General features: G+C 37.9%; 1 protein-coding gene across 1 annotated transcript in view; it reads left to right on the top strand.

The window, feature by feature from the left end:
* The window catches only part of OTOG (otogelin), a 167,274-nt gene that overhangs the window by 79,609 nt on the left and 73,647 nt on the right, over nucleotides 1–14,018 (top strand). The window contains exons 24-29 of the mRNA XM_067540669.1: nucleotides 5,754–5,861; nucleotides 7,816–7,954; nucleotides 9,553–9,687; nucleotides 11,219–11,365; nucleotides 11,926–12,045; nucleotides 13,399–13,515. Of these exons, the coding sequence (XP_067396770.1) occupies nucleotides 5,754–5,861; nucleotides 7,816–7,954; nucleotides 9,553–9,687; nucleotides 11,219–11,365; nucleotides 11,926–12,045; nucleotides 13,399–13,515 (766 nt within the window). The remainder of the gene's footprint in view (nucleotides 1–5,753; nucleotides 5,862–7,815; nucleotides 7,955–9,552; nucleotides 9,688–11,218; nucleotides 11,366–11,925; nucleotides 12,046–13,398; nucleotides 13,516–14,018) is intronic.

The following is a 14,018-nucleotide window of genomic DNA, read 5'->3' as shown; positions in this document are numbered from 1 at the left end:
AGAAATTCTTTCTTTTTTTTTTCTCTTACACATACCTTACCCTCACTGAAATCCTAACTCTGACTAAACTCTGGGCTGAATTCTGCCCTCAGTTACATACATGCAACTCCCACAGAGGCAGTAGTGTGGCTTGTGTGTAAAGACAGAATTTAGCCCAATGTGTTTAATCAACACAATGTCCACACAAGAAACACTCCTGAGTAGTCTGAGGGCTTGTCTGGATGAACGGTTAATGCACAGTATGCTGGGGTTTAAATTTGGAGCACACTAGTGTGTTATGTACTAGCATTCAATGTGGACCTTGCTACTGCGCAGTACAAGTTCCCTAATGTGCTTTGATCTACTTGCCTTTGAAAAAATGATTTAACTATGCCCTGACCCTGAAGTAATTTTAGTAGAAATGTTAGAAGGCCTACAACTTCACACCTACACAGCCACTTTTTTGGGAGTCAGTTGCCCTCCTTTCTTCCCCCAGCAGAGCAAGAAGATGTTCATAGGACAGTGGGATGAATCCATCCAAGGCTACAGCCACCTCCTGGAGCATACTGAGGAACTGAGATGATTGAGGTTGATGGTTCAGGAGAGGGCAGAGAGGTGTGATAAGCACAAATGCATGGACATTGAAGTAGAAAGCATAGTGACAGCTGACCAAGAAACTTGTATCCCCACAGAGGGAGTGTAGTAAGGATTCAAGCACCCAGAAAGGTGGTGCAAGGGTGTGGATTCATCATCCGGTGAAGAACTTAGTATTGACAGCTAATCCCTAAAGGTTAACGCCTTGCAAGAACTCAAAGAAATGCGCTCTTGAAGGGAGCAGATCTTACCCCAAGCTGTGCTACAGGAACAGGAGCTGGCCCATCTCAGAACTGAAAAAGACACCCAGGAACAGCAGTGTTTGTTGCTGCAAAAGGACATAACTAAGCTTCAGAACTTGGTTAAGGTCCAGATGAAGTAGCCATCCTGAAAAAAGAGTTGGACTCAGGCAAGGTGCAACCACTACAACAGAATGAAGGATTTGAGCCAGCAGGGACCACAGGCTGTTGAAATTAAGAGCTGCCCTGCCATAGGTCCAACGATATGGGATCACAATGAAGCTGCAAGGCAAAGCCACAATCTAACTCCTGCTAAAAAGAAGAGCTCTACCCAAAGGAAAAGGATCACTTTTATCTTCCTAACTTACTGAATGCCATTCATAAGAAAGTGTGGCACAGAAAGAACAAAAAGTGGGTGTTGCTAAGCCAGATACTAAAAGTTGTGTGCAAAATAGTTCAATCCTTGGTTTTTGGAATCCCTGAAAGGGATCTGAACTTCAGTAATATATATTACTTAAGTAATATCTCCTTAAGTCTGATGGATGGACATGCATGTTCCTCCCAGGAGACTCCTCTCAAGGAGAGTAGGACAACACAATAGAAAAGTTTCTTAGTGGTGAAATCCTGGTTCCGTTAACCACACTACAGACAGCAAAGGGCTTCAAATATCTGATAATTATATAGTAATTATGACATGCCATGGGCTGTGGAGGACTATGTACACCGTATTGGCTACCTACACCAGAAGGAACACCAGGTTTTGGTCACTTCATATTTTTCTGAGAAAGATAAGGGTATTACCAAGGACTTGGTTGATTTCCTAGTGAAAGCTAAACAAGAAGTGTTCCCCCTGGCTGGGGAATATCTTTAAAGGGTAACTTTGGTTGAGCCCACCCTCTGAGATAAGTTGGCTCTGCAGGGATGATGTGTCACAGCGTTACTTAAGGAATGAGCACCTGGGCCCTGAGAAGAAGCTGAGGAGCACTCAATGGGAAGAGCTTCCTGAAGTTGGGAAAGGAAGCTCTGGAGGAGGAGAGCCTCCCAGGGAACCTGAATTACGAAAGCTCCCCAGGCAGAGATCCTGAGAGAAAAGAGCCTGACAAAGCAGGGTAAAGATTGTAAGGGAGGGGTTGTTATCATTGGACAGGACCACCATGATAAATCCTCTCTATGGGAGGAGGTATGTGATGAGATGTACCTGGCCTTTATGGCTCCCTCCGCAGTCCTACTACACCCCTCCCCAGGAAACAGAAAAATGACAGGAAAGGAACAGTAAAAGTTGATCCTCCAGGCCTGCCTAGAGAGACTTCACAGAAGCAGTCAATCAAAGTCCAGTTGGTTCAGATAAAAGGAGCTGCAGGGCCTTAGCAGTTCAGTTCTTGACTGGGACCAGAGGACTGAAGAAGTGGGGTCCTCTCTGGCCATAGAAGCCCTACAAATAGCCAGAGTCTATGATGGACTGAACTTACACTGAAATTGCAGAGGGAGAAGGCCCTAAGGATGCTGGTCCTGAGATAGGACTGTGGAGCTAAAAAGGGCTGAGTAGAGGCCCAGGGAACGAGCAGCAAATGAGTTAACTAAACAGTGTGTGGCTGCTGTGTATAGGGTCCCTAGGTTGGAACTGGAGTGGTGGGTGGGCCTAGGTTATAGGTAAAGTTGTGTAAACACCAAGAACCCCACAGCTAGGAGGCACTCAAGGGGTGAGTGCCCCCATTACAGATACCTAACGGGACTGTTACACAAGATGCCCGACACTTGGCATTCCTGTACAATATTTCTTTAGACTTACTGAATAATAAAAAGTTAACTATTAGAGAGCTCTAAAGTGCCCTGACAATTAACTAATGTTACAACGGCATAATTCCACCAGCAGAAACATTCTCCAGGAACAGATAACTCCACTAAGCCAGCCAATGAATCCTCTAGATGCTACAGTAATACTAATAATAAGCACAGGGTACCTCAGTTTTGTTGTACCTCCCTATTAGCTGACAGGAAAAGGGGATGTTATTCATGGTATTGGCGTACGCTCATGGTAACTGGTACCTCCCTTGCATTCTGGACAGATCATTGTGGGCAAAATCTGAGGAGTTCGCAGAGGGGGTGAGAGAAGCCTGAGAGGCAGGTTTGTGGGTGGGTCCAGGGGATTTCACTGGCCACTTACCCTTGTATAATGGCACTGAGCTTACAGAAGCCCCAGCACTGTCATAGTGACTATGGAGTGACTCTTTTTTTTAGTGTAGCCTGTGGAGATGATTCTTTACTTCTCAAGCCCAAGTACTCGAATTTGGCATAAGTGAGGAAGCATTTATCCCTTAGGCTTTTATTCACTCAAAAATGCCATTTTTGCCTCTAATGCTCCTCTCTACCCTCATGAACATTATTTAAATGTCAGCAAGGTATATGACAGAAATTGATCAAAAACACATGAGTCTAATAAGGCGTCAGAGAATTTGATTCAGTACAGGTTGAATTTGATGAAGGAAAGTAGAATAAATATACCCTTAGCAGTGATCTTTAGGTTGTACATTAAACATAGGTATTAGAAATAATGTCTGATATTTCAGAAGAAAAGATGGGCATCTAGATGGCATATTGCCATGAATTCTTAGATCATTGAAATCAATCTGGTTGCTTGGCTTTACAAGAGAGAGAGCTGTTATCACTTGTTTTATCCAGTGTAATATTACAAAGATGGAACTCGCATTTGGTCTTCACTTGTCAACATGATGCTCTTTGTCTCTGAATGTGGCCTGTTCAGTTTGTAGTTTAAACCAGTGGGAATTTTGGTATTGTGGTAAACTGTCCAATAAGTGACAGAAAACTTGAAATGGGTATAACTTACAAAGGGCGTTTCAAATGCTCTAAAGAAAATTACGGTCTTTCAGTTTAATGTTTTGTTATTTTCCTCATGCTATTACTGTATTCCCAGTAAAAAAGCCTGAGTGGCGAAGTTGTTTTGTTTTTTGTTTTAAATCATACTGAATTGGGGTCTAGATTATAGTCACAGAACTTGGTTTACAAAATGCTAATTCATCTTTTGTGCATAAAGAACAAATGCTGTGATGAATGCATTTGATGCAATAATTTAAGTTTTCCTCTGGATTCCTGCAGGGGAAAAAATGGTGACACCAACCAATCAGTTTGTCCAGGATATGACTGTCAGTGATGAGCTGCTCCCCTGACTCAGATAATCTAGCAGACTTATTGCAATGCTGAGCTACAGATATGACTTTTCTGAGTTAATTGGACCAGTCTAGTGGATTTTCTCAGGGAAATTCTCTGCATGCATGTAGCAGAGAAGAACTTTTATTCTTAAAAGCTACTTATGTCATCTTTTCAAAGAAACCAGCATCAGCCTGGCAGCCATACTTACAATGATTATTTCTTGCCCAAAGGAAGCAAATGTTAAAACTTGGCTTTTTAAAAACAGTAAGATAATTTTAGATGTTATGGGGCCTTTAACAGATCCCTCTTCCCTTTTCTACCCAATTAGCATGTTTTTCCTCACAATTTTTCCAAGTATTATCAGAAGGGACTCTGTACAGGAATAGGGATCTCCACTCATGGAACTCAATGTAAGCTGAAGTCATAAGGATTACAATGAAGGGTCTACTTCCTACTTCTCATTCTATAAATCTGTTCTTCACTGGTGGCAGCTGGAACTTCTGAAATTCATTAATGTGCCTGTGGGATCTTTTTGAATTTCCATCATCAAATGGTACATCAAATTGCACAAGAAAAAAAATGTATGCAGAAATTTTTGTTTGTGGAAAGTAAAGTAAAATTATCTTGGATTCAGTGGAGAATTGTTGCTATGTTCTAACAGTTCATTAACCATTAACTGTATATTTTCCAAGTATTTGGGTAGATTTAAACAATTCCATGTGTTTATATATTAAGTCCACCTTTCCTGTTTCACATCTCCATTTATTTATCCCTGATATGTTGGTTTCATGGTTTTTGGACTCCAGTAAAAAATGAATAAAAATGTTTTATTTTAAATTTTGTATTTGTTGCTTTATTTTGTTTTGGTGAACAAGAATTCTCCCATTCTTCCTATGTTGTTGGAGTCCCCAGATATTTTCTTGTACGCTTCTTGAAGTTCCAATTTGTTATCTATTACATCAGTTACTACCATTATAATCATGAGTAACAAATGTAGGTCCTCATTCTGTAAATATACATGCATGTGGTTAACTTTACGCTTGTGAGTAGTCTCTTTGAAGACGATGGGGCTACTTACAATACATAAGGTTAAGTATGTGTGTGGAGAAAATACCGGGTATCAAAGAGCTCTTTAATCTAGCAAAGAAAGACATAACAAGAATCAATTAATCAAAGTCAGACAAATTCAAATTATAAATAAGGGACAAATTTTTAACAGTGAGGGCTTTTAATCGTTGGAACAAGCTACAAGGGAAGTGGTAGATTCCCCATCTCACGATGCCTTCAAAACAAGACTGGATGCTGTTTTGGAAGGTATGCTTAAATCAGACACAAGTTATTGGGCTCAATACAGAGGTAATTGGATGAAATTTTATAGCCTGTGATATACAGCAGTGCATTCTAGATGATTGATCTAATGGTCCCTTCTGGCCTTAAAATCTATGCATTTATGAATAGCTTTTTGCAGGGTTAGAACTTAGTGTTCTATTTCCCCATTTAACTTTAAGGATGGACTATTCGGATACCTATGAATGGAAATGACCCAATTGCATACTGGTAAAAAACTTGTATTAGGAACAAAAACAACATATTCTTGAGTTTCCAAAAGGATTTAAAATACTGCTGCTGCTTTTTAAATAAAAATGTTGTGGACTGAAATATAAATCACTTAGAAGTGCAGTGAAAAGATTGATAAATGTATAGATGATATGAAAAATATATTTGTGTTGAATGCATATTTTATAGTTTTTTTTTTGTTTTTTTTTTTGATAGCTTTGTTAAACATGGTGATGCATGCTTTGAACCAAATGAATGTCCATGTTCATGGAAAGGAAAGGAGTACTTTCCAGGTGACAAAGTCATTTCTTCCTGTCATACCTGGTAAGAAGTTTATCTGGCTGTGTAATTTCACTTTAGAATCTTCCTTATCTGATAATTAGTACTTTTTCTGTTTTGCTTTGTTGTTCTTGATCATATTTTTCAAACTAGTTTCCAGTATTCCATCTATAGTACTTTTATTTTTACATTTGTTCAGATGAATGTTAAAAATAGAACTTTTTTTAGAACTGGAACATTATCATAAGAGACTCCCAAGGGACTGAATAACAGCATATTATTTGGAAAAAGGGTGGTGCATTATAGGCGGCAGTTAGAAAAATCATAATAGTGATTAACAATATCCCAAGGCATCCTCAGTTTAATTCCAAGATCAATTAGTATTCCCAAATCAATCAGACAGGATTAGCAGAAAATCATAGCCACCCAAACAATACATTCTGGTGACATTTCCTTGGCCAAACATTGTTTTTTCATTTGTTTTCAAATTTAGCATTGAAACTGAGCAGCCTGTGGGCCTAAAACACAGTCCTAAAACCATACATGTACCATGCTATGGTTCTGAATTAATCGATTCTAACTTTCTAATATCACCTCCTCTCAAATCCCTTACTGCCTGTTTACTTGGGCTTTGTTCAGGGAGGTGAATTTCACATCTAATGACTGCCAGTAGTTTTGGCAATGTTTTCTGTATGTTTATATATATAATTTTATAAAACACAAACACATAGGGCCAAATTCAGAGGTGAGGAAAATGGCAAGGTAAGTTGCACTTTAGTAAGTCAGACTATATGAGTATATATTGGTATAAATTACATGCAGAGGGGGCAGAAGGAGAGACTGTTTTGCAACTAACCAGAGTGCAAAATAAAGCAGGAATAGAGCCTGCTTTCATTTGCACCCACTTCTACCTTCCTGACAATTACTTTTCCTGTTAAAACCATTCACTTCTACCCCTTCAGTGCATAATATGAATAAGTATATTTCAATATGATTAGTTACTATATACTACCTATTGCAGCAGATATTTCACAGAATGAATCCAACCCTTAGTTCATGTAGGAAATATGTCACCCACTCATTTAATCAACAGGTATATCTGAGTTATTCATTTTCAAAGTAAATATATTACATGTTGCATAGATACATGTTGAGAAAAAGAAAATATATAACATACTATATTTAGTTTAACTGTTGCTGTTATGCTACAATTATATCAAGAGGCTGAGTTCTGCAGTCCTTTTTGAGGGAAAAATTTCCAGAAGTGCCCAAATCCCATTTTCAAAAGAGAGTTGGGGATTCTGGCTCCTAAGTCTCACTGAAAGCCTTCTAAATGCTTAAGTCACCTTTGAAAATGGAATTTAGGTTCTAAGGCTCACATAATCAAATATACTTCAGTGCTTATCTCCAGTTAGGCACCGAAGTACATTTGAAGATCTGGGCCTAACTCACTTGGACAAATTTGAAATTTTTCCATCATGCAAAACTCCCTTCAAATAGGGACTGAGTAAAGACTGCTGGAACTGGATTGACTACAAACATGTCTCTAGTTGATTCCAAGATTCAGCATCGTTGAAACAACTACATTATATACTAGCTATTCCTTGTTACATGTATTTGATTTATTATTGATGTGAGCTACTATGTAATATATTAAATTGGTTGTGAGGACATTCTTTTTTTTACTGGTTCAATGTAAGAAATGGTATGCCAGTGTCTGTTACACTATGGAACCTACAGATTCAGCATATAGTTGAATGGATGTAAATGCAAACTATATCAATTCAACATGTAATTTTTTTTCAGGGTGTGTTTTATTGGCACCATTACTACATAACATTTCAGTATGCAATCTATCCACACTCCCAATACCATGTAGAACTATATTTTTAGTGGTTTTGCTTTTTTTCCCTAAACTTTGAAAAAGATCAGTAAAATAACTGTGATTATTTGTCAGTTTCTACACTTGATATTACACTATTGGTCATACATTTTTTAGTATCTGCCAGCATGGGTCATTTCAATGCACCTTCCATCCATGCCCATCAATGTGTACTGCGTATGGGGATCGGCATTACAGGACATTTGATGGACTCACATTTGACTTCATTGGAGCTTGTAAGGTTCATCTAGTTAAGGTGAGAATTTTTTTTTCTCTCACCAAATCCAGGTAAAAAATTAAATAGCGGAAATGTCTGCAACTTGCAAACCTTGTAAAGATTTTTTTGCTACTTTTTAAATAAAAATCCTCATTTTCTTTATTTAATATCACATTATTATTTAAGTTGATTAATATTATAATGCAAATAATTTGTGTTATGCACTAAAGTTGAACAAAACGTAAGAGCAGGAAAAAGACAAAATTTACAGCCCACACCTTTTGAAACAAATGAAAGCAGATGGAGCCTGAGGCTCTCCAAGCTTTTATGACATTCAGAGTACAATTCAGCTTGCATTCCACCTCTTGTTTACTTGTACATTATGTTGATGTTTCACCTGTCACTTTATGAACTTTGTTGCTGCTAAAACCTTGGACCATGACTTAGTTAATATGTGATATTTTGGGGTTCACGCAGGCCAATAAGGGGTTCAGGCAACATCTTTCTTGTGACCCTGGGTGTCTTGTAGCTATGCAGCTTTGGTCCAGAGCTTTGTCCTCAATGGCCTGCCAGCAGCCCACAAGCTTCACCCTGGCTTTGCCCAACTTGCTTACATCTTGCAGGCTGACCTTAATATCCTTCCAGCCCTGAATTCATCCCCTAATCCTCCTACTGCAGGAACCAGTCCCTCTCACTGGACCCTAACAGAAAAAGTGTTAGGTTCACTGTCTCTACAGAGACAGTATAACATTCCAACTTGTCAGCTTACTAGAAGCACACACTTCACTGAATTTACACAGCACCGATGATTTACAATGAAATCAAATGAGTTTATTAACAGAAAGAGCATGGATTAAGTGATACCAAGTAAAAGAAAGAGAGATAAAGATGGTTACAAGCATGTAAAAGTGAAAAACACGCTTCTAAAATCAAATCTAGCAAGATACGGTCTTTGTTCAAGATGGTTTCTCTCATCCACAGTCTCCCTTCCAGTTCTTCACTGGCTGACCTGGCCAGAACCCAACACAGAGATCAAATCACTTGGTTCTTTTGTCTCTTTACAGTGAGGAATAAAAGTGGAGTCTCTCTCTGTCCCTTATATCCCAAAGGAACTCTTTACCTTACAAGTCAGGAAAGGCTCCTGGGGATTCAGTCTCCTATGTCTCTCTAGGCTGCAGGAGCCATGTTAATTCTTTGTCTTCTGAGTTCAGGCTCTAGCTAACTCCTGCTGGTTTAGCCTGATGGCTTTGTTTACTGCTAATATGTAAATTGAGGTAAACCCACATTCCTTTGTCTAGGACAGATCTGTTCATCCCCTTTAACTAGGCTAGGCTCTTTGTCAGAAACATGTTCTTGTAACATCATAGCAGAACTAATAACTTCACATAAGGTTAACACATGCATTTTACAGTTATTTTAATAGCTGGCGTATTATTAGTTTTCGTATGATACTTCACAAGGCATATTTTATACAATTATTATTGCAGTTGTGTGTAGGGTGTGAATACAGGAGTGTCTAGGGTCATATATACTTACAGCACATTGAGGTTACTGATAATGAAAAGAAAAAAAATCATGCATAGCTATAGCAGTGTTTTACTGATTCGGTTTACATATTTTGTTTTCTTTTTCTGCAGAGTACTTCAATTACCAGTTTCTCAGTCACTACAGAAAACGTGAACTGCTTTAATACTGGAATAATTTGCAGAAAGTATATTTCCATTAATGTTGGAAAATCTTTTATAACATTTGATGACGACACTGGAAATCCAGTAAGTTTCACTTTTTAGCATTCTGATTGGATGATCTTGTTGATTATACACAAATACTTTAAAGAACTATACTAATTAACCTGCAAATGCTTGAAAATCTTATACAGTAATGCTGATTGCATTTGGCTAGTCCATTGGAATCACTGGGTGAAATCTAGGGACTGTGTTATACAGAAAGTCAGACTAAATAGATGATCATAATGCTTGTTTCTGACCTTAACATCTATTGGTGAACTCCTGGCCCCATTTAAGTAAATGGGAATTATGCCATTAACTTCGTTGATTAGGACACGCAAGTGCATGAGGACAGATGGGCTTTAAATGACAGGTTGCAATTTATTGAACTTTTTGGTGCTATCTACCCTTTTCCACATAACAGACATTTAGGTGGATCCAGTGTGGGATTTACAGGGCTCCTATCATAAAGCTCATAGCTAGGGGTAGACTCTCCGCTATCGACTCCTAGGATTCAGCTTTCTCTGCTGAATCCTTTTACCCTTCCCTCTGCAAAGGGAACAAATGGTACCAAAGAAGGACCTTTGTCTATGAAGTCCTCAGGTCTCCTCTTTTCCTGAAGACCTAAGGTCCACCAGCAAAATCCCAGTTCTCTTATTTCTGGCCTGGACCCTTTTTGGCCTATTATCCACACTGGATACCATCTGCAATTTGTGATGCATTGAACATTTGTACAATTCCCAATATTATATTTCTAAATCCTATTCCTATCCTTTCCAATCCATGATGCTATGAGGAAGGTGAAAAAAACTACCAGCCTCAGCCAATTTGGTCCCAATGGGAAAAATTCCTTCCTGACCCCTAAAACAGGAAATCAGTTGGACCCAGAGCATTCTAAAAAACATAGTCTGTGTACTATATAACTACAGGCACAGAGAATGGTGGATTCAGCTAAAGTGGGGCAAGAAGATTGAGAAGCCCGAGGCAATAGTTTAAATTAATGATTGTGCGGAGCAAGAAGCCAGTTGGTGCCCATTTCTCTCTGGCCTGCTAACAGGCAACAAAACACCCAGGGAGAGGAGGGGACTCCCTCTGCATACATGCCTCCTTTAATTCTAAACCTGTCTGGAACCTTGTGGATCCAGTCAAGTCTCCCACTGATTAAAGTGGCAATTCATCTTATGAATCTAGATTTCAGAATACTTCTATACAATTGCATCAAATATCTGCTGGTTTTTAGTGTGCTCCATGGTTTGGGCTGATTTTTTCATTACTATAGGCCAGATTCTGCAATCTTTATATGGAATGTTGTTACTACTATGGCACCTATTTAGCAAAAAAAGGGAAAAGTCATAGACGTTTGTTTAAAAAAAGCCAGACAACCCACAACAAATTCAGCATTAATCATGGTAAAAATCTCCTGCACATTTATTCCTCTATAAGAATCACTCAGTATTGGGACACATTTTTAAATCACCTCATTATTGGTTTTATTGATGTAATTTGTTTCCTTACAAGCAGATACTTTTAAAAGCCTTTACTTATATTATGTGCTGGCTTACTTTGTTTTGAACAGAGTCCATCTAGTTACATAGACAAACAACAAAAAGTACATTTATGGAAAGCTGGATTTTTCACACTTGTTCATTTTCCTAATGAACACATCACCCTTCTGTGGGATCAGAGAACAACTGTTCACATACAAACTGGACCCCAGTGGCAGGTAAGCAGAGATCAACACACCTAAAATCATTTATACAATATTGCAAGACTAACGTGGTTTACAGAATAGAATAGAAGATCTGGCAAACACAGCAGCCAACTGAAACAATTCTATAGTATGGGAATAGAGGTTGTTCGTAATTCTGAAATGTCTGTAACTCTGAACAAACATTATGGTTGTTTTTTCAAAAGATTACAACTGAACATTGACTTAATGCAGCTTTGAAACTTAACTGTGCAGAATAAAAAAGCTGCTTTCCCTTTATTTTTTTAGTAGTTTATGTTTAACACAGTACTGTATTGTATTTGTCCCCCCCCCTTTTTTTTGTCTGTTCTGCTGCCTGATTGCATATATCCAGTTCCAAATGAGATGTGTGATTGACTTGTCAGTTTTAACTCTGATGTTCGTAACTCTGAGGTTCTACTGTATTATGAAGTAAATGATCAATGTTTGGCAAAGTTATAAGCAACTGAAAACAGGGGCATATAATGGGAAATGACAGGCAACCTTAATAATGGGTAAGGCTGGTAGCACTGACTAATACATATAATCTTTTTTAGGGTGAACTGACTGGATTATGTGGAAATTTTGACTTGAAAACAATAAATGAAATGAGGACTCCAGAAAATTTTGAATTAACAAACTCTCAGGAGTTTGGAAATAGCTGGTCAGCAGTAGAGGTAAATAATAACAAGAATGGCTTTCCTAGTAAATACTTGTTCTGTAACACTTTATAGCTCATCAGCTTTGGAAACAGTAATTCCCTTTCCTGGAATCGCAGCTCAGGTGCACACAGTATTTACAACATTTATTGATCTTGTTATAATAATAATTAAAGTGAAGTGGAAAAAAAGGACCCAATTTTTTTCTTCCTATAGCACTGATACATGAAAGATTGATGTGCAGTATTCTGTTTTATGTTTGCTCTAAATGTACTGCAGTTTTTCACTAAATTCAGTACATTGCTCAAAGAGTAATAGAAATATTTAGAGAAACAGCTCTCAAAAATATTTCCATCTTTTGCAATATAAAAAAGCTATACATCAAAACATGTATTTTAAAGTTTTTTGTATGCAAAATCTATATAAATATTTATTTTAAATGAATGAATGTTGAATATTTAACTTACCTGAAGGAAGTCGTGTATTACCAAATACATATGCACTTCTGAGATTGCTATTCAAAAGTCCAATTGAAACTTTTTAAAATAAAACATTAAATAAGAAGAATACAAAAAATCAGCAAAAAGTCAATGTATTGCAATTATAAAGAACCCTGATTCAGGTCTGCATGGCTCAGGAAACTAATTAACCTAAAAGACCTCAAAATCAGACTAACTTGTCAGTCTCTGCCTGACTCAAAACAATAAGATTTTTGAACTGCTTTTTTTTTAGCCTTTAAGCAATATTGACAAATAGGAAGGATATTTTCTTGCAGATCATGGAGGACATGAGAGCAACCTCTTACTTTACCTTGTGCCTTTATTTCAGCTGGTCATTCGCAGGTGGGAAACATCCAACCATGAAAATACACTAATGGAGAGAAAAAAAATTCTTATTGTGTGCTGAAAAATTAAAAATTGAGCTGCTCATTGCCACAGATTTGGTGGTATGTTCACAGTAATGTGTCTCGCCTACCAGCTAAAGAGTAAAAGCCTGACCCTCAGAGCTTGCTTATATGAGTAATCTTTATTATTCATGCAAGTAGGACTACTTGTGTGAGTAAGGCTTGGAAAGCAACAAAATCAACATATACAACTGTGGCTTTGTTTTTCCTTTTCCCTCAGAACAAGTGAAACATTACTCCATGCTGGGCTTTTTGTTCTGCAGATTTACCTTCCTTTATTAATTATAAGTCCTAGGCTGTCTTAACTCACACAATGAGTACTTTAAAACTGAGACATTTGATTTGTGCTCACGTGACTTATTTGAAACCTGATTTAAAAAAAAAAACCCTAAGTTTTGAAAGTTCAGATAACAGCAATGGTTGTTAAACAAATTTCTGTGGGGTGACAATTTTGCTTTCTGGGTTAGTGTGTTGACAGCTCTGACATTCGAAATCCATGCAGTTTGAACCCACTTCGAGAGCCGTTTGCCAAGAAGGAATGTGGGATACTGCTAAGTGAAGTGTTTGAAGCTTGCCATCCAGTGGTGAGTAGTGATGATAAATAAAATGACATGAAGTTCTGTGTACATGATTAAAAAGAAACCTTATTCTTTGGCCTACATCATTTTAAATCTCAACCCTGTCTAATATGAGAGACTGAGAGAGAAATCATGACCCATATCTATTCTGATTCCAAATCATCAACACCTGCTTAGTTGTATCTTTCATAATGCTCACATTCTCTCAGCTGATCTTCAGTTCACCTAGACACATTTGACTTACTAGCTATACTTTAGGGCCTGATTGTGCCACTCTTACATTAAATAGTACCTTGCTTTAGTCCCATTAAAACTGATGAGTAAAGGGAGCTGGATGGGGCCCATAGGGTCTTACCCTCTCCTCCATCCACCAGGTACATTTTCATCCCTATATCTACATGCTGGATTATTTTTATTTCCATATATATTTTAGATATATAATAATAGTCTCCCTCTCAGACACATTTTCTGAATCTATTTAAACAAGTACAGCACATACTGAGCCATGT

The sequence above is a fragment of the Emydura macquarii genome, unplaced genomic scaffold, assembly GCF_026122565.2.
Source record: "Emydura macquarii macquarii isolate MOO-44397 ecotype Brisbane River unplaced genomic scaffold, CSIRO-AGI_Emac_v2 contig_587, whole genome shotgun sequence".
NCBI classification, from domain to species: Eukaryota; Metazoa; Chordata; order Testudines; family Chelidae; genus Emydura; species Emydura macquarii.
Note: the sequence above shows the minus strand (reverse complement) of the source record. Positions and strands in the feature narration are given on the sequence as shown.